Source organism: Triturus cristatus, chromosome 3_1 (assembly GCF_964204655.1).
Source record: "Triturus cristatus chromosome 3_1, aTriCri1.1, whole genome shotgun sequence".
In the NCBI taxonomy this organism is placed as follows: domain Eukaryota; kingdom Metazoa; phylum Chordata; class Amphibia; order Caudata; family Salamandridae; genus Triturus; species Triturus cristatus.
The window spans coordinates 181,764,742-181,789,577 of record NC_140583.1 but is presented as its reverse complement, the minus strand read 5'-3'; the positions used below and the strand labels follow the sequence as shown (position 1 = coordinate 181,789,577).

Here is a 24,836-nt window from a genome sequence, read left to right as displayed (position 1 = left end):
AACGTTTAGCTGGAATCTATATGATTCAGCAACTCCTCATATTATATAAGAGCCAACATGCTGATCCTGGTCCTTTACCTGATATATTAACGGAACTACTCACGAACAGATGGAGAGGTTCTAGTAACAAGTTAATTAAAGAGATATTAGTGTCACGTAAACAGTATGTCCTTTTTGTAAGTCCGGATTCTCTCTCGCTGCCCCATAGAGAAAGAACGCCGTACTATATGGATAGACAAAATCCTTTACGAGAAGTGCACCCAATAAAAGGCGAAGACAATGAGTTTCACCGTGTATTTGTTTACACACCTATATCAAAAATGGAATTATTAGAAATGAAGAAAGTAGTACCTAGTCATGACAAAGACCCAGCGGGTTTCCACCGAGAAATTAAAGACATGTTACTAATGGGAGAGTACACCTTTCCTGATATTATGACGATTTTAAAGGTGCTTTTGCCTGCTGGCATATATGAAAAACTGAAAGAAAAAGAGTGGGAAGTGGGAGACCAAAAGATAGACTGGACAGCATTAGCAGAGGAAGAAAGGGGCCGAGCCGCAGGTTCGGGGCTCGGGGATAAAGTTAAACTATTACCAGGTTTACTAGTACAGGTACTGCCACGTTTATTAACTACAAAAAAGGAAGATTGGGGTGCAATCACAGCCTGTAAACAAAAGCAAGAGGAAGACACAAGTGATTATTATGCTCGATTTGAAAAATGTTTTGGTATAAATAGTGGTATAAAAGCAAGTAGTGACTCATATCCACATTTATTTGTGACAAAATTAGTGGAAAATGCATTGCCTCCAGTAAAGAATAGAATATTGAAATTCGAGAGTACCTGGCAAAGTAACACTCCGTCGCAAATGCTACAAATGTTACAGTATCATCACAATAGAATTAGGGATGAACAAGAACACGAGCATAAACGCATGAAGGATACAAAAATGAAAATGCTAGTTTCTCAGACAGTACCAGCAGATGGTCACAAAAAGGGTGTGACACATTCTGGTGATTCTGCAGTTCCTGTAAAAGGAACCTGCAATTACTGTAAACAACTGGGCCATCATGTACACGATTGTCCAGTCCTGAAACGTAATATAGCTACAGGCATTACAAAGGAGAGACCACGATTAGTTAGACAAGATCAGAATGAACAAGGAGCTATGCAGCATGGACAGTCCATGCCAGCCTCACAGCAACCCATACAGTTTGTGCCAGCTGCACCACCGTTGCCTGCTACTGCCACACAAACCGCAACACGACAACTGTATCAGACTGCACAGTATGAATACCCTGAATATCAGCGTTACGCATGAACCAGCCTAGAGAGGGAAGTTGACTTACCGCTTATCGAGATTCCGGTAGATCAAGAAGGACCTTATGTACATAGTGAATTATTAGGTCAAGATAGAAAATTCTTACTCGATACAGGGGCAAGTCGAACAACCATAAAACGTAGTGAAGTTCCAGGGGCACCCCTCTCAGGCTCTCAAAATGTTTCCCTTGGTTTTTCAGGAAAACCTATTGTTAATGAAGTATCACAGCCTCTACCACTTACGATAGGACCTTTGACACGAACTACAGATTTATTGCTTACTAAATCATGCCCAGAAAATTTGTTAGGAATAAAAACTCTGAAAGCACTAGGAGCCATAATATGTTGTTCTCCGGAAGGAGTAAGGTTGTTTTTGCGTGATTTTAAAGGTCACTATGTGTCTAGAGACATGGATCCCCGACTACAGACTTTACCAGTACAGCTATGGGCACAAGGCCCTACGGATGTTGGCTGCATGAACATTACACCCTATCGAGTTACATTGAAAGCAGGAGTGGTACTACCACGAATGCGACAATACAAGTTACCGCATGATGCTGTAGTGGCTTTGTTGAAAATCATTGATGAACTAATTGCCCAGGGAGTAGTTGTAGAAACAGACTCCAATGTATGTAATTCACCGATAATTCCGATTCTTAAACGAACTGATCCTACTGCTCCACCAGTGTACCGATTGGTTATTGATTTGCGTGAACTAAACAAGTGTATTGTACCACAATTCCCTGTGGTCCCTGATATATCATCATTATTGACAGCAATTGATTCCGAAGCAACATTCTTTACTGTAATTGATCTCAAAAATGCCTTTTTCAGCGTCCCAATAGATCCGGAAAGCCAATACTTGTTCGGATTCAGTTTAAATGGGCGCAGCTTTAAATTCTCACGCGCTCCTCAAGGATTCACAGAAAGCCCCAGCATCTACAGCCAAGCACTGAAACGAGAACTTGACAGTATCCACATGCCAGTCAATACAGCACTGCTTCAATATGTCGATGATCTGCTGATCACCGCGAGAAGCGAGCCAGAATGTGAAAAAGCTTCTCTGACAGTTTTACATTTCCTAGCCGACAAGGGGCACAAGGTGTCCCCTTCTAAGCTGCAATTCTGTGTTCAGCGAGTTATTTATCTTGGTCACTCGCTGTCCAAGGAGGGAAGGCAGCTTACACCAGATCGCATCCAGTTAATTGCTAACATGTCAATACCCCAGACACAAAAGGAGGTGCGGGCTTTCATAGGCCTCACTTCATATTGTAGACAGTGGATCCCTCAGTACGCATTTCTAGCAAAACCACTCATTCAGTTAACCACACAGGAGGCAGCCACATCGACTGTTCTCCCTTGGACTCAGGAACATACACAAGCTTTTGAAAGCCTAAAGGAAGCTTTATGCCAAGCACCTGTTTTAGCAACACCATGTTATAGCAAACATTTTACACTCTTTGTTACAGAACGCGAAGGTACTGCCTTATTAGTACTCACTCAGGATCAAGCAGGATCACGCAAGCCATGTGCTTATTTTTCCAGTACATTAGATCCCGTAGCTCAGGCTTTGCCTGCATGCCTGAAATCAGTGGCAGCGACAGCTTTAGCAATCAGACAAAGCGATGCCATAGTTTTAGGACACCCATTGACAGTACAAGTACCACATGCAGTAGAGGTTCTTGTGAACCGAACACAAACACAACACTTGACCATAGCAAGACTTACTGGTTATGAACTGACATTGTTTCAACCACACATAGAGATCCGACGGTGTAATACATTGAATCCTGCTACACTATTACCTGTAATTGGAACAGACCCACTAGCTCATGATTGTGTTGAAATCATTGAAATAAAGACGAAACCTAGACAAGACTTGACAGACGTTCCATTGTTAGATCCAGACCTGACGTTGTATGTAGACGGATCATGCATGAGAACAAGTATAGGAGATTTAGTAGCCGCGTATGCAGTCACAACAGACACTGAAGTTATTGAGACAAATTGTATAGATACTCTGTCAGCCCAAGCAGCAGAACTTATTGCTCTAACAAAAGCCTGTATTCAAGCCACAAATAAGAAAGTTAATGTATACACTGATTCACGTTATGCATTCGGAGTTGTACACGACTTCGGCGTGCTGTGGCGAGAGAGAGGTTATTTAACTTCCCATGGTGCCCACATTCAGCACGGACCCCTCATTCATGCCTTGTTAGACGCAATACATCTACCCACTGCTATATCAATTATGAAATGTAAAGCACACACGAAGGTTACTGATACCATTTCTCAAGGCAATGACTTAGCTGACAGGACAGCTAAACAGACTGCTCAGAATCGCACATTAGACATGACAAAGCCAATAGTTCAGACACCAACACAGTGTATGACAATTAAGGATCCCGCACTTGACGTAATTGACATACAGACACATGCCACAGCAGAAGAAATAAAGAAGTGGACTGAACTAGGAGGGATCCAGACAGATCAAGGATGGATGACGAAGGAGAAATCTGTATGGTTTCTCCCTGATTCCATGGTTCAAGCCATTATAGCTACAGTTCACAGTCCAGCACATTTAGGAGAGAAGGCTATGCTAGACAGCATTCAGCACATTTGGTTCAACAAACATTTACGAGCAGCAGCTAAACAAAAAGTTCGTACCTGTATGATATGTTGTCAGTTTAATCCAGGAAAGAGTGTTCCCGTAGAGCAGGGTGGATTTCAGCCTCCTGACCATCCTTTTGAAGTCCTCCAGATGGATTATATTCAGATGGAACGTTGTCGAGGATTTAAATATGTCCTCGTAGTTGTCTGCGCTCTCTCCCGTTGGACAGAGGCGTATCCCGTATCAGATTACACTGCCCCGACTACTGCCAAGCAGCTAGTTCGAGAATTCTTCCCACGGTACGGTTTACCACGTGTTGTATATTCAGATAACGGCCAGCCTTTCTCATCCGAATTAATGAAACATGTCTCACTTTTGTTGGGATATCAGTGGAAATTCCACTGTGTCCGACACCCCGAGGCAGCAGGTCTCGTGGAACGACATAATCAACTTTTAAAAATCAGATTGTCTAAAATATGTCAGGAAAAAGGTGTGGACTGGATAGTAGCCTTACCAGTTGCACTCTTTTACATGAGAATGGTAGCACACTCTAGAACAGGGCTATCCCCGTATGAGGTGATCTTTGGTAGACCACCGAATATGTGGGGGACGCCTATACCACGTAAAATAACTGATGTTGACTGTAATATGCTGACAGATTACCTGGCTTCCTTGATGTCTGCACTACAATCTTCTCGTTCACAGGTGGTCGCAGCTTTTCCTGACAACACTGAGGTGAAACCCCATGACGTGGTCCCCGGGGACTTTGTCCTGGTTCGGAATTTTGATAGGAAAAGCCAATTGGATCCTAGGTGGAAGTTGCCTAAGCAGGTCCTGCTGACGACCAGAACAGCTGTGAAGATCGAAGGACGGAAAGGATGGGTGCATTCCACCCATATAAAAAAATTTCATGGACTACCTTCAGATATAGACACTGTGCCCTGCACTCCCTCACAGACTGATTCAAAACTTCCTTTTGTTGAACTGAATGACTCTCAGTGCTATAAACAGAAACTCAGGTCCAGATCTAAACTGTCGGACGATTTGATTGTTGCATGATTTCCTTGTTTAACCAGCACTACTCAATCCCTCCTCCCAGAGTATATTGCTTTGGGTTTCAATCAGAAGCTGAGGAATCTGCAGGAAGATGCATCCGTCAGCAGAAAAAGTTACTTTCGTACAATAATAATATTTCTTGTGAATACATATTGTTCCCGCATATTACGCCCTGGTGAGTGCCTCCACAATTAATAGGATCCCAAAATAGACAAATTTCAATATAATGCATTGTCACTGTCATGGATGCTCGGTTTGATCCTCTCTGCATGCCTCAATGGGATGCGGAACGTGTACCAGGAACTGACACAAACATACTAGTCACTAGTGGCTGGTGTGCGGGCAGGTGGGGGGGGTAGAGGATGTGGTGACAGATAAAGAAAACGCGGAACATGTACCATGAACTGACTCAAACATACTAGTCACTAGTGGCTGGTGTGCCGGCAGGTGGGGGGTAGAGGATGTGGTGACAGATAAAGAAAACGCGGAACATGTACCAGGAACTGACACAAACATACTAGTCACTAGTGGCTGGTGTGCCGGCAGGTGGGGGGTAGAGGATGTGGTGACAGATAAAGAAAACGCGGAACATGTACCAGGAACTGACACAAACATACTAGTCACTAGTGGCTGGTGTGCCGGCGGGTGGGGGGGTAGAGGGGTGGGGACAGATAAAGAAAACGCGGAACATGTACCAGGAACTGACACAAACATACTAGTCACTAGTGGCTGGTGTGCGGGCAGGTGGGGGGTAGAGGGGGGGAGACAGATAAAGAAAAGAGTAAAATAAAAAGTTGAAAAAGGAACTTAGCTGCTGCATCACCACCTGCCAAAACTCTGCTCTTCTTCTGTGCTGCAGCACAGGCCCTCAGCCTCCCTGGCTGCCAATCCTGACGACATGCATGAGAACAGCGTCAGGATTTGCCTGAGCGCTCTGGATTTGCACTCCCAGGAGACTGAGAGCTTGTGTCTGCTGTCTCCAACCCGGCAACACAGATGTGGTTGGAGACCGCTCTGTGCGAATCTCGGTTTGGCCGTCCTGAGACGGCCGGCCAAACCCACATGAGCACTCAGGGCAGTGCCCAACACTCCCCCTTGTGACTTGCCCCGCCATGGCCCCGTCCCCAAGGCTCATTTATTGGAAGAAATATTAAACGACACTAAACAAGTTTCATTATCATCGCTTTCTTTTTTAATTTTGAGGCTGGCGGGGGGGATGGGTGGCGATGCATCTCTGCCATAGCGTAGGAGCCGCTGCTGATACTAGTTGGCACCTAAAATACTGATTGGGCTGAGCCGCATGGTGTCTCCTAACGTTTCAGAGTCCAGTCAAGCATCTGGACTCTGCCCCTAAGTGAGGAATCTATGGAAAGATTATCTGTTCAGCAGAAATATTCGTACTAAAAGTAGGTACCTTTTTCGTTATCAAGAGTTAGAAGAAGCCTTAAACCTATCATTTTCCACTAAAGTGAATGTGGCATACAGTGCGAGCTAAACCCGTTCATACTTTACCAACGCACTAGGTTAATCTTTAGTTAACTGTATGCACTTTTTATCTGTTAGGTTGCAGAAAATGCTCGATATTCAGTATCAAGATCTCTTGGTTAAAAAAAAACGTCCTTCTACGTGGACATTGTTTTGGTCTTATTTCTTTGGTTATTTGCTCTTGCTGAATTGCACCCTCCCTCGTGCTATTTACAATACCCTTTCCAATGAATGGGAAATTCCAAGTCGTTTAAGGTCCCATCTGTTTTTTCTTCTCAACCGTCTAAAACGAAAACAAATAATTCTTGGGAGTTTCTAACAGTAGTAGAGCCAAGATTTTATTACCGACTGGAGGCATTTCTGGAACTGGCTCCCTCTGAATGTTGAAGCTCCTGGCATTTCTTGCCGCCTTAGCCAGAAGCAAAGCAGTCGGATCAAAGATGCGAGGAGATGATTAACATGACACATCCTTGTCACTTTTGGCAACCTATAAAGACGAATCGGATTTGGAGCTCAGATTGTAGTCAAGTAGTGCGCTTTAAGTTCAGAGAATACGTAAGATTGAGTGGGTAATGAACATTTAAGCGTTACGATTCCAGATACTGGATTCTGTCACCACAAACCTGTAGCTGTAGTTTATCTCTGGTGTAAAATGTTGTCCTTTCTAGGGCCTGGCCTTTTTTTCCTACAATTATATGCGTAATTACTTAATTTACCCAGCCCTCTTATTCTATTGGTCTCTTATTGTGGCATTCATATTTGTTTTCCACCCACTGCTGCATATGGCATGGGGCAGTGGGTTAGCCCACTTCAGGGCGAGTTATGGCACTCCTTGTCTTTTAAAAAGTAACACATCCGCTCAAAGTAGTCCCCGTGAGTGCCAGGAACTACAGTGAGGAGAAATGTGTGTTTTTTGAGACCCAAAACATATTTTAGCTTTCAACAAATGTTTTTTTTTTTAGGTTTAGATTGATGAGAGCTAACAGCTTCCCCGACACACAAAGTTTCGGAAAAACATGACAAAACAAACACCAAGACAAAAGGCTGGTAATCAATGCCATATCTATTGTATTATTTGCCAGTGCTTGTTACGCATTAGCGTAGAGGCGCTTTAACATCAGTCAGAGTTGATTGTTGAAGTGGTGCAGTGGTAAAAATGAACTTACTCCCAGTGCAGTACTCTTTACATTTAAAGGACTGTTTTTTTGTAGATGATAGTGATGCTTGTAGCAGCACAAGGAAATGATGGCCAAGTGGCTATAGAGTAGACCTCATTAGTGATCCACTTCCACTTCCTGCTGCCGCAGGCTACATGTGTTATGTAGCTTCTGATACAAAACGTGGTTCTGGCTGGAGGGCTTTAGCTTGCCTCCTCGTGTTGTTTGCCATCACAGTGCAACATGCATGCAAGCTGAAGGCCCTAGGGAAGAGATCACAAACTGCCATTGTGTCCTGTGCTCAGATTCCCCATGTAGACAGGAAGCGCAACTGGAGGAGTGAGAAGATCAGTGTGGTCTGCTCCAGGAACACTGTGTTCTCCCCCCATTATGCGACTTGGAATGGTTTGTGAAGTCAATCAATCAATAGTATCTTTATTCGGATACAAATACATATCCATAAAAGTACAGACAGACCACAACATGTGCAATAACATTAATTCAGCGGCAAAGGTGGCATTAAAAAAAAAAATCCAATTAAAACTGGTCCTACAGTAGTGCAATACACAAAAAGATTTAAAAAAGAAATTCATCAGAATATTCATATACCAAAAATAAAAACTTGAGGTTAAGAACAAGATGAAATAAGCATGGTTCAGCAGGGGCACATAGAGTTACGAGTCTGCACTTCCGCTTTCAAGAAGGAACCAACCCGAAAGGTTAGCTCACCATCTACCAAAGCAATAACCTTCCCATATGCTGCCTTGTAGTCAGGCACAGGTGAAGCCTTAAAATATGGTATCAAAAACCTTTTGGAAAATATTAAATAGTAACTACAGAAAAATAAAAAGTGCAGCATAGATTGTTTGTGTTGGCTGTTGCAAGGACATGGCAAATAGTCGAGCTTAGAAGTATACCCCGCAGGAAAGGAGAGAATAAATTTCATAGTATCAGTCCACAGCCGAAAGAGTAAGCCCCTTTCCCAACCACCGATAGGTTTTAAAAGATAGCTAGATGGTGCGTACAAAATATTCTCAATACGCATATATCTAGCGACGGACGTTTTCTTAATCTCTATATCAAGTCTGGCTTTCCTATAAGATGCGTAAAGGGCCGTTTGGAGAGATTTCTTACTACTGGTACCAAGGTCTAAGGGGTTTAAAATTAAATATTCATGGTTCACACTAGTTAAACTATTATGAACAACAGCCAGCCAGGGTATTTCCATCCCCCTTTCACATTTTAAACAATCTGATATAATCTCCCTAGTGAGTTGGGCCGCAGGATTTCTCCAAACTCTAAGCCAAAATAATGCAGGGCGAGCCTTAATAAAATCTTCGATATATGGCAGGTTAAGTTCGCAGTGACAGGCATACTTGAGGAGGAAATGGGTACACCCAAGATTTTACGACGAAATCTGTTCTCTTCTTCCTGAATATTCCCGCGATTACTATGGCTTGTGAAGTATACTTCTGGTGTGGGCAGCGAGGTGCAAGCAGCCAAGAGAATGCTTCAGTAGTCGGGCAGGATGCAGTTGCCCAGCCCAGGTTCCCCTGGGCATAGATGGCTTCACCACCCATCGTTCTGGCCTTACCGCTGCACATGGTTGTTTGCACCTTACACTCCCTCAACTTAGTTACATTATTCTGAAAGAGATGTTCTAAGTATTTGCCTCCCATATTTTGTTGCAACAGTCGCCTTCCAATCCTTCATCAAGTATCTCCTCTAAAATGTGGATTTTGTGCTTTCTCGCTCACATGAGGTCCTGATCATGTGGTGGAAGTATAGACTACGGATGTAAAGCATCAAGGGGGGCCGGGCGGCGTGTCGCATTAGTGCGGGTGAAGCCAGATGGTTTGTTATGGTGCTCGGGTACCTGGGCTCAGGCATGTGTATATAGTGGCAGTGAATCGCTGCATTATCTCATTGCACTGGCCGGTTAACTTTTTTAGGCTCAGTGGAGTTAATCTTGGCATGAGGGCTGTGGGTGGCACAGAGATGTTCCTCTCTCTCCCTGTGGTGTGTATTGTCATTAATACCCAACCCATGCACAGCGTCGTGCATAGCAAGGTTCTAGGGCTTGTGGTAAGTAGCATGACTGTGGCCATCTTTCAGAGAAATTAAACTTGCTTCTCCCTTGTAGCCCTTTCCTTTCTGTTACCAGCTCAATACTTCCCACTCTACTTGACCTTTTCCTTTTTCTGTTCTCTCCAGTCTTATTCTATTTTCTACCATTGGCATATCCCAAAAATTATTCCACTTCTCCATTCTCTTCGTCATTGATTCCTTTTAGATGCCAGTTTTCTCTCTCCGTTGATTTTCGTTTCTGTTTTCCATTGGATTGCTGAACAGCTAACACCAGCCTGTGTTTGTTTGTGTTTGTTTGGATTTCCTAGTGTAATTGTGAGTGTACCAACTAAATGTTGTCTTGTGACCGGTCTTGTGTTTTCCTGCGGGCGACTGCACTTCGTCTAATGTGAGTGTGCCTGTGTTTCCGATGATGCCTACAGCAAAGGGACTCATTGCAAATAATTATGTAAAGTAGGTTTGCTAGGTGACATTTTGACCTGATTACTGGCTAAATGCCATGAAGAACTCAATATAGCTAACCCGTAGTTTTAATTCAATCAATTAATTCCAAAGGGATGCAGAATATTGTTCCTGAAAGCCCATGTTTCTTTTAAAATCCTACTTGGCTGATAATTAAATCTCATGTTCTCCATTTAAGTTTAGCCCACTGACCTTTGTAATAAGCCTGCATCCTTCTCTTATCCCATTGCTCTCATCTCAGCCCTCTTCTGTGTCCGAAGCCCCTCGGTCCTTGCACGTTCAACAACTTATTCTCTTCTTCCCTTCTTGCTGGGCCTGCACATTGTATAGTGATTCTTCCTGCTGATGAAGCGTTCGAAGTGCATTAGCGGATGAGTAGCAAGCTACGCCTTGGTGGAGTGCTTGCTTGGGGGAGCGTTGCATTTCACCACGCCATATGTGGGAATCGTTCTGATGTGATGTGTGACTGGTCTGTGAGGCACTGTTTGGTCGTGAATTAGTTCACTACACCATTTCTTGTAGTGGGAGCAAGTGTGGGCGGAGTAAGGGCAGAGCCAATGCATTTCACATTGAGTGTGCCTGATTGACAAGGTCTAAACAGTGCGCCGAGGAGCGACAGAGGAGAAACTTGCGCTGGACCCATCTAGTAACGTGAGAAGATCAGCATATTTACCTCAGGAGGGCTGGGAAGCGATCACTAGGCGTGCACCAGAAGTAAGTTGCTAGGATAAAATGCCTTCTCTGAGGTGGACCCCCAGGGACAGGTGGGCGACCCACAGGCATGCATTGTTTTTAGGCATACTTTCACATGCACATCTACCTAGTCCCTCCTTGCAGCCAAAAGGCTTCTTTCTGCAAGCCATGATCTTTGATTCAGTCCTGGTAGTGCCAGTGCTCTACCCTCCTCGCTTTGTGTTCCTCCCGGAAACACTCCCAGTTGAAACCCGGTGGGATGGGAACATGATGATGTAGCAAGACACCTGTTGCCTTCATTGCTATTCGATTTGCCTTCATCTTGCTGTCCCTGTGCCCAGTCCTCACTAGTACTCGACGCTGTCATGTCATCGTGGTCTGTCACTGACTGAAATCACTGCTGCTCACATGACAGAGGGAGCAGGCATGGAAGGGCCAGGCACACAGAGGGCCATGCGCGAGCAGGAGGTTCCCAGGGCAGCATATTACAGCCACAGTTTCCAAACTCCATTTCTTCCTGGCTTAATTTACCGCACGCTCCCAAACCACCTGTGAAAGAAAGAGGGCGAGCGAGAGAACGAGAAAGCAGTTGTTCACTTTCTGTCTGTAGACTCCAGCAGATTTATGGGTACATGTGCCAGATGTTCTGTGGTAATTCAGTCCCGAGGAAACCCTGGGCAGGAGCCAGGCCAGAGCAGAAAAGATGCTTTTATAATGTGTACAGCTTTAAATATTTATGCTGGTTTACATTTTTGATATGTCTGTGGTGTGTCGGGGTCACGTCTAGCTGTTGCAGAGTGCATCAAAATGTTTCATACTGAAGTGACAGGCTGTTTTTAGACGTGCAAGCTGATGGAAAGCAGGCTCCCGTCGCCTGTTTGCAATCCATTAGTGAATACACAATGTGCTACGGTGTCTCCTCTGGCCAGTCAATGACATTTAAAGAGGCTGCCATTCAGTGATGAATGTGCGCGCGCCGAGTGAAAATACTGATAGAGTGCTCTGACAAACGTTTACAGTCGGATTGTACATTTATTCCTGAAATGTGCGGCTGGTTCTGACAGCAGACTGATTTGTCCACTTACAATTATAGGAAGAAGAGGAGAAACGACTAGCAGAACAAAATCAGAAAAAAGAGAAATCCAAGCTGACTTTTGAGGAGTGGCTGGAGAACGCCAAAAGTAAGCCCCGCCCAGTTTTAAATAGCTACGGATACGCAAACGGAAAGCTTACAGGTCAGTACTCACAGCGTGGTTGAATGTTATGTTTTCGTCATGTCTGTTGCGTTATGCAAGCACGCCGCGTCGACTGTATGCACGTTCTCATTGTCGGTATCAAATGGTGGCTTGAATATTGATGGGTGGCTGCCATGATGCAATAACCCCGCACCAGCGACAGTCCCAGCTGATCACCGTGGTTTAAGAGGTAAAAGTCCGTTTACGATGCACCACTAAAATGAATGAACGTCTGTCTGCTCACGTTTTTCCAGACCCATACTTGCCTACTATTTTTGTATGCTACAAAATGACGCCCACAAGAAAGACATTTGTGCAGCTGAGCTAGGACTGTCGTGTGGAATGGAGGTCAAACACCCATTATATATACTTGTAAATTTAGAATGCCTTATTACATGAAGTGCCAACCGGTACCAGACGTCGGTACCCGTGGGTACAATGGGAACCCTCCTTGTTCCGTACTCGCAGAGTAGAGTGCAGGCGGGTCGGAGGTTGGGACTGCTGTGGACAGAGGCGCAACTAGAGTCAAATTTCGGGGGGTGGGGGGGCTAAGAAAATATTTCGGGGGGGGGGGGGCTGATTCTTCAAGCAAAAGTCAGAGTGGAGCCTCATTAACAAGCAAAAGGTCTTTTAAAGACCTGTGAAGTACTCGGGTGCGGCGGTGTGTACAGTGTATGTCTGGGAAGCTGTCTCATCCCGGGCAGCCAAACACGACGGGGGGCGTGGGGGGGGGGGGGCTGCAGCCCTTTGAGTCCAATGGGCGTTGTGCCCCTGGCTGTGGATGTAGAACTACGTTCCGGCCCCCCTGTACACAACAACGTGGCACCTCTACAGCGTACTCATCCTGCGTTGTCTCTAGTGGGCCTTCCTAAGCCCCCCCCCCTTAATAAGTAACTAGGCAACTGTTGCTTTATGGAAAGTCAGCCTCCATGGCCTTGTGGCTTCCCTTTCTGTATTGTGCTCTCAGACTGCTTTCTTAGTTCTGCTTAGTGGGAAATCTTGGTAAATAATTGCCATCGTATATTGAAGGCCATTGTCTTCTAAAATATACTTCAGATTTACGGATGGGCAGTTGTTCTGTCCCAGCAACTCTATGGACAAGTTCCCTGTTGGGCATCAGAGGGACTAACATTTTGCTAATGAACGCGGCACTTAATGTATGCACTTCAGAGAGTTGTGTACTAACGAAAGCAGCCTGAATGTAATTTGCAACCAGTAATGTCTAAAACTCGTAGTTTTACCATGCATCAGTGGTTCATCTTGGTAAACTATCATTGTTTTTCTTACTCTAATTCTTTTGTTCTTGCTATGCTTTTCTGTTGGATACTACTAACCTCGGACGCCAGACGGAAGATTTAAAACAGCATTGCTGCTCCGTATTGACTTTGTTCTGCCCCATAAGTGACAAAAGGAACCCTTCAGAAGCACCACTTCTGTTTGCCAACATATTTTTCTTTCTTTCTGCGCCTTCATTTGAGGATCTGGAGCATACACCAGTGGCGGCTGGCAGGGAATGGGGGTGGTGAGCGGGCAAAAAAAACTCACCGTCACCTTTTCATGGCTGCCGTCTCTTCTCAGCTTCGGGCCCTTCTCACGGCTGCCTTCTCCTCAGCTTCGGTCCCAAAAGCACACAGGCTCCCCTAAGCCAATCAAAATGCTGCAGTGCAGTGTTGTGATTGGTCTGAGCGCTGTGGTTCGGCGCTCCCAGGCAATGGGAACCTGTGTATGTTCCCTACCAGGCTGTGTATTATAGCCTGGTGGGGGACATGCAAAGTGCGCATGACTGTTTGGCCTGCCCAAGACAGCCGGCCAAACAGTCATGCAGACTTGGAGTCTGCCCACCACTCGTCCCCCTGTAATCCCTAGTCCCCCACCCTAACCTAGCCTCGTAGTGAAAAATAAAATGAGAAGAACGAGGTTATTATAATTTTATTTTTCCTGCTCTGAGAGCAGTGGGGTGACACTCCTCTGCCTTAGCGGAGGAGCTTCCCCTGGCATTCATCCACTTTTTCCTCGTTTGTTGACGAGTTTTATTTTGTACAGTTTGTCAAAACCTGTGTGCAAATGAATACATCCTCTAAAAAAATTAAAGGTTTAAGCCTTCTCGGGACTGTCGCAAGAAAATGTCTGTGACAGACCCGTATTAGGTATGTGTCTGGTGTTTGGGTTTGGGGCACAACTCCAGGTTATGTGAAGAGTATGCCCTCATAAATCTAAAAGCGATCCGGAATCGTGAAGTGAAGCCACATGTCTCCGAACAGCATAAGAAATCAATCCCCTTCAAGTTCAGGGTGCAGTCCTGCTCCCGCTCTCAGGTCGTGTCTGCAACAGATCCTTGTTGCAGTCCAAGTCTGCCAACAGAGCACAATCAAAGCGGAAGCACAAGAAGGCTAAGCCAGATTCATTCCAGTGTGGCAACTCTCTGCCAGAGAAGTCACAAAGACATCAGGGTGCCTTTCGGTCTTGCTCCCAGTCTCCCACTGAGGGGCCGATTCCGCAGCTAATGCATCTTGAGTTTCCTGGGCCAGATTGAGGCATTGAAAGGTCATGTTGTGTATTTGTGGCACTCTACTTACTTCCTTTATATATCCTCTATATGTGCCTCCTGAACCAATGTCTGTTTCCATATTGACTTTCGTGCCGACTTCCTCTCTGGCACCAAAGTCCACACCGGTCCCTTCATGCTCCAGAGGAGAATTCTGTACTTATAATCGGCAGAAACTAATTTCTGTCTAACAGAGGTACTGTCCGGAGTCTGCAGCTACTTTCCTGGTCCGGAACAGTCTGATTCTGATAGAAAAATGCCCTCACCACAGAACTGCCATCCAGTGTTCCAACAACTTTTCAGTTCTGACTCTGGCCAAAGTCAACTTGCCTTTGTAGATAATGACCGCGTTGATGGAGATAACAAACCCCTAAACTATGATGATGGCAACCTTTACATGGACTTATAGGAGGCCAGTGGATTGGAAACACTACTCATACTGTTTCTCTCGGAGAAAACACCCATCACAAGCAGCAACTTCAACTTGTGCATGTCTGAAGGGGCCACCTGTATGAAGTGAAACTGAGTCAAGCTGAACATGGACAAGACTGAAGTGATGACATTCGGAAAAGATTGCATTCTGTAGGACTCCGCCTGGCGGTCTGCAGTGCTCTGACCTGTACCCACCCAGCACATGAGCATAAAACCTCAGGAACATTATTGACCCATAATCTTGACATTTCCACTAAATGACCATGGTCTGATTTTACACCCTGAAAATGCTTAAAAAGATCTTAAAATGCCTACCAAACAGCACCGGGAAAACCATTACCCAAGCCCTCATCACAAGAAGGCTACCCTCTACGCTGATACTCAACCTCCCACGCCTTACAATCAGGCAATGACTGACAAATTACTGGATACCAGTGCTGAGCCTTGTTCTTGCCCACCGGAGAACAGGCAGGTATACGGAGGAGACAGACAGGCACCAGGTAACCCGTGATTTCTTAATTCAACACCCCACGCCAGAAAGTTTGGTGGTCCATGCTTCAACCAGCTGGGTAAACCCCACTTCATTTGAAATGACCCCTCCTCTCCCCAGTCAGAGTTGAAGAGAATTAAGGCATCAGAAAACAGCTGTTGCATATGTCAATCTACCCCTGTGGCCGGTCAATGCCAGCTGTTTATTAGAACGATATTCAGATGCTCTCTGGGACATGGTCAGTGGGATTTTGCAAGCATGCTCGGAAATTTTTCTCACCTCTGTAGATCAAACCATCCAGGATGGTCAGGATGCGGCCTAATACATCACACAATCCGGATTGAACACTACTTGGACAGAGCAGTTACTTCAGCACCACGCATGTATGAGATCCACAGGCTTCTCTGGAGACATGAAGGTGTCACTCATAGATTTGCCTTTGGGCATGGTCTCGCCTGTTTGGCAGGAAGACTGATTCTGCTCTGTAACACTTCAAAGAGAGTCAGGCTATGGCACATTTTCGGGTCTTTCTGCTCCTCCTAGGCAACCATCTCAACAGTTTCATCCCTTTTGGGGTGTACGACAGTGTCAATAACTTCAGCTTATCACGTGATTGAGCTGCAAGCTCTCTTGGTGCAGCTGCCTTACACAACTTCTCCACCGGATAAACTGGTGTTGAGGACAAGGATGGCCTTACTGCTTAAAGTCGAGGCTACTTTTCATGTTGGGTAATCCATCAGCTCCCCAACATGCTTTGCTCCACCTCACCACTTGAAAGAGGAGCGACTCCATCGGCTAAACCCCAAGTGAGCCTTGAGCTTTTACATGGATTTCATCAAAGACCATCTGGTGGATGATCAGCTGTTTTGAGGGTTCTCTAGAGCGAAGGAAGGCAGTGTCATAGGCAGTACAGAAAATACTTTTTCAAGGTGGATCATCCTCAATCAATCAATCAATTGGCTTTATTTCGATATAATGGATATCTTAAAAAGCAGTACATAGACTAATGCACAATAAAACAATAAAAGGAGCCAATACATAGAAAAATAAACATACATTTCATACTACAAGTGGCACCAATAAATTAAGTAAAAGCAGTTAAAAATACAGATTAAACAAGATACAAAAGCCTAGTTGATCTAATACGCCAAGCCCATCCTAGGAACTTTGCTAAGCCATAAGGAAAGAGGGGCCGTGGATCATTTTTCAGTATACGTAGTGCCTCCTTGTGATGTCTAATTCCAAGTTCTCTACAGAGTGGCTTTAACCATCTACTGCGGGGGTCTACATAAGCCGGGCATTCGAACAACAGATGGGGAACTGACTCTGTCCTATTTTCAAAGAATGGGCAGGAAGAAATTGTTTGGGCCGGAGCCTTCCACCTAGAGGTCAGTTCCCCAACGGGAAGTAGACCTACCCTGAATTGGAAATATAGAGCCCTGTCCCTGCGGTTTGTAATAACATCCAAGTATGGTTCGCAGAAAGACACGTCCTTTACCAAAAGGAAATCCAAAGTGGTCCTGCACAAATTGGCATTACTACTTCTGCCATCAGCTACCCATCTCCCAATATATCTTCTTCAGGACAGACTTCGGGGGGCAGTTCTATTATTCCAAGCGTCGCCAAGGCCAAGATTGACGAGAAGACGCTTGACTTCCCTCAACCAATAGATCTTAGGCCAGCCTGGCAACCCCAACATATCAGTTAAGCCATCCGCGTAGCAAGACATTTCTGGAACTCTCCAGATTCGCGCCCATAAAAGAAGAGGACGGAGCCTAGCCTGGTCACTAATTGACCGGGTACCCATATCTAAAAGCAGTGGAAGGGTTGGGGTACTATGAGGGAGCCCCATTAGATCTTTATGAAATTTACTTTCTGAGCGGGATAACTGATCCACATTATGTACCCCCCAAAGTTCGGCCCCATATAGTGCTGCACTAACACCCCTTGCCCTGTAGATATCTAGTATAGGCGCAATGGGTTTGAGGGTTGAGGCACGTTGTTCTTTAAGAAGGGCGCCCACCACCCTCTTGTGGGTCAGCAGCATCTTTTGGTGGTGACATTTCCAGCTCATAGAGTCGCAGAGACGAATACCGAGGTAATCGAACTCCGTAACCCTCTCGAGGGAAACAGAATCTAAGGTCGGTGGTTTGGCTATCTTTTTCGGGGGGTTGAGGACCAGGTACTTGGTTTTCCCTGTATTAATAACTAACCGCCTTGCATCACAAAAGGATTTAAAGCTAGTTAGAAGACTCTGCAGGCCTATCGGGGTTTTAGAGATCAGGAGGGCATCATCTGCAAATAGGAGGGTAGGTATTCTTCGGCCAGCCAGGGAAGGTGCGTCTGCAGGATGTTGCAGCAGGTGCTCCACCACTCCATTGACATACAATGAAAACAGAGTGGGGGCTAAAACACATCCCTAGCGTACCCCTCTATTTACAGGTATTCGTGCTGTTTTTTGCCCCTGATTACCCCACCTGATCTGTGCAAAATTTTCAGCATGCAGTTTTATCAGCATGCTTAGTAAATATGGTGGAATACCCTGTTCATCGAGCACACTCCAGAGTTGGCTGCGTGGGACCAGGTCAAAGGCAGTCCGCAAGTCTATGAAAGCGAGATACAGACTGCCTTTGCCCAGTACAACCACTTTCCAATACAGCATCATGAGCCGGAAAGATTGCTCTATCGTCCCCATACCCGATCTAAAACTGGCCTGGAAGTCAGAAAGAATACCCTTTTCCTCAACCCACTGCAGTACCCTGCCCAAGACCACTTTTCCCGCCACCTTCTGTGAAGAGTCTAAAAGGCTTATGGGGCGGTAATTGGCTGGGTCGTTCCGGCTCCCTTTTTTAAAAATAGGGACGACCTCAGCACCCTTCCATGAGACCGGGAAAATTGCCCCATCAAAACTAGCATTCAGTAGGGCAGCGATAAATTTTCCCCACTCCTCCGGATTAATGCGTAGCAGGTCCCCTGGTATGCCATCCGGGCCTGCTGCTTTATTGGGGACAAGACATTTAATCGCCCCTACCACTTCCTTGGCTGTGAACAGGAGCTCATCATTAAACTCGCAGGACACTAAGGGATGCTGTTCAGGCAAACTTGCCCCCTTACCCGGGACCATTGTATAGAGCTGGGAAAAATGGTCAAACCACGCACCCTCCGGTATGTTACATGTTATCATTGTATCCACGGGTTTATCCCTAGCTCTTAATAGGTCCCAGAAACCCTTCGGGTCCTTCCTTAGGCTTGCGACTTTCAAGTCGTACCAAAACTGGTTCTCCCATTCTACCTTTGCCTTAAGTATAACCCTCCTGTAGTTGCCCCTTGCAACACTTAACAGGGCTCCATTCTTGGATTTCACTGCCTTTATTAATTCCCTTTTGGCATCGCGACAAGCGGGTGAAAACCACCCAGCATTGCCCTTCGTGGCGCCTCTTTTGTTATCCCTTCTTCCCGCATTATGGACTAAGAACAGTTCGTCTAGTGCATTCGTGGTTTGGGCAAACAGCGTGGATACCTCCTGCGCACTGATAGTGGGGGAATCTAAACGAGGTACGATATTAGCCATTATGGATTTTACCTCCAAGATCTTTCCCTCATTACCAACAATATTCTTCCATTTCAGGCGCCTACCACAATTAGAGGGACACACTTCATGTGTTGTTCTCCACACATGGGGGATTGGGGGTAGGGAACATCCCATCCACAGAGGGGACAAGGACAGAGACAGAGGGTTGTGGTCACTGTCAGTAGACGGCAGGACCACCATATCCACCAGGTGAGCCCACAAACGATAGTTCAGCAGAATATAGTCAATCCGTGAGGAATGCCCTACTCTGTTGAACGTATGGGCCCCCATTTGATCTGAATTAGATCTGCCATTAGTTGCTCTAAGGCCATGCTCCAGGCAGAGGGCATTTAGATCGATGGCACTTTGGGTCCATCTTCTAATTGGCGTGATTTGCAACAGTGGGATACCTCTCCTTACATCATCATCTCTGGTACCTAGCACATCGTCCACAGCAAGGGGTTCAAATGTACAGTTAAGGTCCCCCGCTAGCATGACGAGGGAATCAGCGCTACACGTTCTGAGTTCCTCGTCAATGCCAGTTGAGGGCAGAGTGGACGAGGCGCCCCGTGTGCCTCTAACGTAAATGTTAAAAATTTCAAGCACTCTCCCTCCACATGGCCCTCTCACTGTTAGCCTCTGGAGGTCAGGTGACTTGGTAGCTGTACATTTAATGGAGTACCGCAGGGAGATGCTTACCCAGATTAGTAGCCCTCCCGAGGGGCGCCCCTTCCCTCCACTCGGTCGTATGGCAGGGACAAAATAGGTGGTATAACCCAGCTTATGTAGGGGTTCCAAGCACCAGGTTTCCTGGAACAAGCAAATCCCAAACGGTTCTATAAATACATTCCAATCTGGTATGCTTATGTTCCGTGCAAGGCCCGCTATATTCCAGCTAGCTACCTTCAAGAGCACACTGCCAGCCCCTCCCCACCGCTAATTCACTTGCAGGAGGGGCATTAGCAGTGGCAGTAGCCACCTCAATGATAGGCAATGCCACAGCATCCGAGGTTAAAATGTCCCCCTCAATCGACTCCCTACTGAGCAGAGACGGCGCAAGTGCTTCGGGGCAAGCCAACGGTGAGTGCCCCCTAGAGATAGTTGGTAGAAGAAGGGTACTAGTGAGAGGCCTCACCAACTCCTCTCCAAATGTTAGACTATTGATTGATGTCTCCCCAGATGCCGCGTTATGCAACTCCCGTATTGGGCAGATTGCATGTCAATAGCCTTGCCAAAAGCGACCATGCGGCTGGCAAGGGATATTACTGAATAGGCTAGATTGGGAGAGGTTTCCACGAGTCTGTCTGCCGTCCCAGTCCTCCCACATAGGGGTTCCGGCTGGCCTCACTGGCAAATTTGGGGGATTAAAGTAACTAAGGTCGCGAATGCCAATTGGTCCCCCGCTACCCATTAGGCTATGCTCCCTCACAGGTCCACTGCATACATAGCTAGCAACCATTGGATCCTCAAAGTTTACTATGATGCAATCCCCGCTTATAGTTTTTTGCTTGGTGCCAATCCAGCCGACTCTCCTTACATGAATGATCCGTCCCTCCCAAAATTTGGGCAAGGGTCTGTTTTCTTTAAGCCAAAATAGGGTCTTATAATACAGTTCAGCACATGTCTCACGCTTACCCGGGCTAAGCACAGGCACCCCTGTCAACACAGCTACATAGGGCTGACAGTCAGGGGGGAGATTAACATTGTGGGCCCTCCCACCCTTAAGACCCTCACCTGACTGCTGTACATGAGCCTTTGCAGGTTTAGCTGGTTTAGATGTTAAAATCTCAGGTGTACTAGGGGCTAATGAAATGGCGGCTGGGGTGATAGAATTTGCTTTACCAGGGATGCCAGAAGCTGTGGGGCATGCCGTCTTTTTATCTGAGATGTTATTAACGGCCTTAGAGGGCTTTAATTTCTCTACAGGCTTAATTACTGACGGCCCAGGTTTCCTCGCTATCCCTGCAGCCGTAACGGTAGGATGCGAGTTACGGTCAGTCACCTCGGGTACTACTGGTATAATGCCTGCTGTGGTAGCTGTGCCTTGTTGAACTATAGGGGTCTCCCTGCTGTCGGTTCCCCCCCCTGGCCCATCCTCTCTAATTCTTAACTGCAATTTAATAAATGATTTTAGGGAGAAAAAATTGTCTAGAGTTGCCTGCTCCATTTTATCCACCCGCTCTGATAGCCCCCTGATTTTATCTAACACCGGGAGGAGTAAAGATTGCATCATTTTCTCCATGTTTACAAGTAGGAGAGAATCTGGGGGTAAAGGCGCTGCAAGGCCACCAGTCTGTTCTTTACAGACACTAGCCACTGGCCCTCCAGATGTACCCTCCCCCTTCTCTCCCTGTAGCGGGCTGGGATCCCGCCCCACTGCCTTATGTAAGCCACCCGTCCTGGCGCCAACCCACCTAGGTCTCTTATGGTCTTTAACCAATCTACATTTCCGTGGGGTGGACAATCTTTTCCTTTTAGTGGGGACTGGATGTATTTCCGCCTGCACCACAAAGGCCGGTGGTGGGGGCGACATCGGGTGAGTAGAAGGATTAGCCAGGGGCAACAAGGAGATGGCTGCCTCGCTAGCCATTAAATCTGAGGCCACATTGTTTTCAGCGTGAAGTGCCGTGGCCGTCAAAATTTCCAACCCGTCTATACTAGCTCTTAGGGCGGCCACACGAGGGTGGTCCAGGGGAGAAGGGGCAGGGACAGGTGGGTCCAGTGTTCGCTCTGGGGAGGGCACCAAGGCTATCGAGCCCAACGAAGACCGTCTATATCCAGAGGGACCTCGAGATAACCGCCGCTCAGCCATAGCGATTTCGTTGTCAATAACATTGGCCACACGGGTAATAAACTTGTCCATGGTGCCAACCATACCCCCCCCATCTCCCTCCCCTCCCCCCCCGCCCCTCCTCAGGCTTTTGCCTGAGCGGGTTGACATCGCTAAGACAAGACCAGCCCAGATGTAGAAACAAAACCCCTAGCAATGGCCTAAGACAGCTAGGGATAACTAATAATGTGGGCTACCTGATGGCAACAGTCACGATTTCAAGGGGGTGGCCCAGTCCAACCACGTGCAGCCCCGAACGGCCACACTTTGCTCGGGCTCCCGTACAGTGGGGATCAAGTACCAGGTGTACGTCCAGGGCAGGGACTCCTGGGAGAGCGCCGTTCCCTCTGACCGCCTCCGGCACCACAGGGTGGCCCCACAGAGCTCAATGTACCAGGGCTGTGAGCAACTCCTGCTCCCAACAGCCTTCCAAAATCAGGGACGGGCGACGCGGCACCCAGAGAGCAGGTGCTACTGACAGGAAATATAAAATATAAAATCTATTTTGGGCCAGAGTCTGCACGCTCAGGGTGGCTACACGAGCGAACGAGGATTTATACAAACTTACAACAGCTATACAAGTTACGTAGGATAACTAGCAATAGTCTTACCCTCAACGTGCCGAATGTTTACAGATGCAAGGGGGGGGGCCCGGCCCAGCCTCCTCCGGCCTCGGACGGCCCGCCCTCTGCCCGGGCTCAGACCGGCGCCGCCCGCGCGCGTCCCGCGACGCGAAGGAAGCAGTTTCTTTTAAAGCGCCTCCGGGCGCGCTGGAATGAGGAAGCTGTCTGGCCCCCAAGGGATCACGGGAGCTGTAGTCTCCCCCAACAGCGGCCAATAGAATGGTGTGGCGGCGAGGGAGACGTGCAGCGTAGGCACCCCTTCGATATTGCGCTGTCCTAGTCCCAGGAACGAGGAGCGAGGAGTCCAGGTAGGTTTTGCTGCTGTGCTGCAAACTGAAGAAAAATGCGGCCCCCGCTCTGCCAAGGAAGCAGTTTCTTTTAAAGCGCCTCCGGGCGCGCTGGAATGAGGAAGCTGTCTGGCCCCCAAGGGATCACGGGAGCTGTAGTCTCCCCCAACAGCGGCCAATAGAATGGTGTGGCGGCGAGGGAGACGTGCAGCGTAGGCACCCCGTCGATATTGCGCTGTCCTAGTCCCAGGAGCGAGGAGTCCAGGTAGGTTTTGCTGCTGTGCTGCAAACTGAAGAAATATGCGGCCCCCGCTCTGCCAAGGAAGCAGTTTCTTATAAGCGCCTCCGGGCGTGCTGGAATGAGGAAGCTGTCTGGCCCCCAAGGGATCACGGGAGCTGTAGTCTCCCCCAACAGCGGCCAATAGAATGGTGTGGCGGCGAGGGAGACGTGCAGCGTAGGCACCCCGTCGATATTGCGCTGTCCTAGTCCCAGGAACGAGGAGCGAGGAGTCCAGGTAGGTTTTGCTGCTGTGCTGCAAACTGAAGAAAAATGCGTCCCCCGCTCTGCCAAGGAAGCAGTTTCTTTTAAAGCGCCTCCGGGCGCGCTGGAATGAGGAAGCTGTCTGGCCCCCAAGGGATCACGGGAGCTGTAGTCTCCCCAACAGCGGCCAATAGAATGGTGTGGCGGCGAGGGAGACGTGCAGCGTAGGCACCCCGTCGATATTGCGCTGTCCTAGTCCCAGGAACGAGGAGCGAGGAGTCCAGGTAGGTTTTGCTGCTGTGCTGCAAACTGAAGAAAAATGCGGCCCCAAGGTGGATCATCCTCTGCATTAAGATCTGTTACGTGTTGGCCAAGGAGCAGCCTCGTCTAGAAAGACTGCGAGACAGGACCACCCAGTCCACTACCAGTGTGGTGGAATACAGAGTGCCTGTTCTTGATATGTCAGCCTCAGACATCCGCATCAGTGCACACATTCATGAAACATTGCTGCCTTGATAACCAGGTCTTATGGGAAGGGCATTTCACCCAATCTGTCCTGAAAGACATTTTGATATGAGTCATTCTACAGACCTGCCACCTTCTGAGGTAATGCTTTGGTATCAATTCTAACACTTTTTTTCTGGTGGATACTCTTAACAGAAGATTCTGCACGGCCAACCCATCTTCCCATTCTGTGGAGTGGTCTATTTTCCATTCGAAAAAGATCCTAATTTAGAAATCTACCCACTGGTTACTCAGATTATTGTTGGGCTGTGTCTGAGGGCGAGGACAGAGTCAAGAATGAAACTATAATTGGTCTGCAGAGGTGATGTTTATATGCTGCTCCGTTCATCACTTCGAACAAAGTCAACATGGATCCATATGACCCCACCTACGTCTTCAAGGAGCAATGCTGTTATAAGTCTTCCGAATTCAGTCCGGCCCCTGGGAATATTCCAAAGGTGAGGAATCTGCTCTTTAGCATTACCGAAGTTAAGTAACTTGTTCATCTTGGTAAGTCATTACTTCTTAGTCTTTTGCATTGCTCAAAGCTCCCTCTTAAAGTTAACTTCAGCACCCACACAATGATTGTTATTTATAGTAATATGCTGATTTATTACGTAGAATTTGTCAGTCAAAATTACTTTAGTTCCAAGAAATATATTCTTATATGAAAAATTAAACGCATTTCTAATCCATAACAGGAAAAAAGCGTAAACTAGAACACAATTTCAGTAGTCTAAAACTGTTTATGGCTGTATCCTTCTACACTACTTGTAGATTATGCAATTTCAACTATATAAACCTAAAAAAAAAAATCCAGACCCAATTCAATCTATAATTCAAGTCTCACACATATTTGAAATCTTTCGCTAAAAATTGATAGAAAACGATCAATATAAGAACAATTCATTATGCCCCAATAGAATTTTAAAGTGCAATGTGCTTTTAACCAATATCAAGTCATACAT

At 46.7% G+C, this 24,836-nt stretch overlaps 1 protein-coding gene across 2 annotated transcripts in view; it reads left to right on the top strand.

Moving 5' to 3' along the window:
• Positions 1–24,836, top strand: part of CCDC34 (coiled-coil domain containing 34) — a 381,735-nt gene that overhangs the window by 338,406 nt on the left and 18,493 nt on the right. For both annotated transcript variants that reach the window (XM_085643633.1, XM_085643634.1), the window contains exon 6: positions 11,964–12,105. In XM_085643633.1, the coding sequence (XP_085499759.1) occupies positions 11,964–12,105 (142 nt within the window). The remainder of the gene's footprint in view (positions 1–11,963; positions 12,106–24,836) is intronic.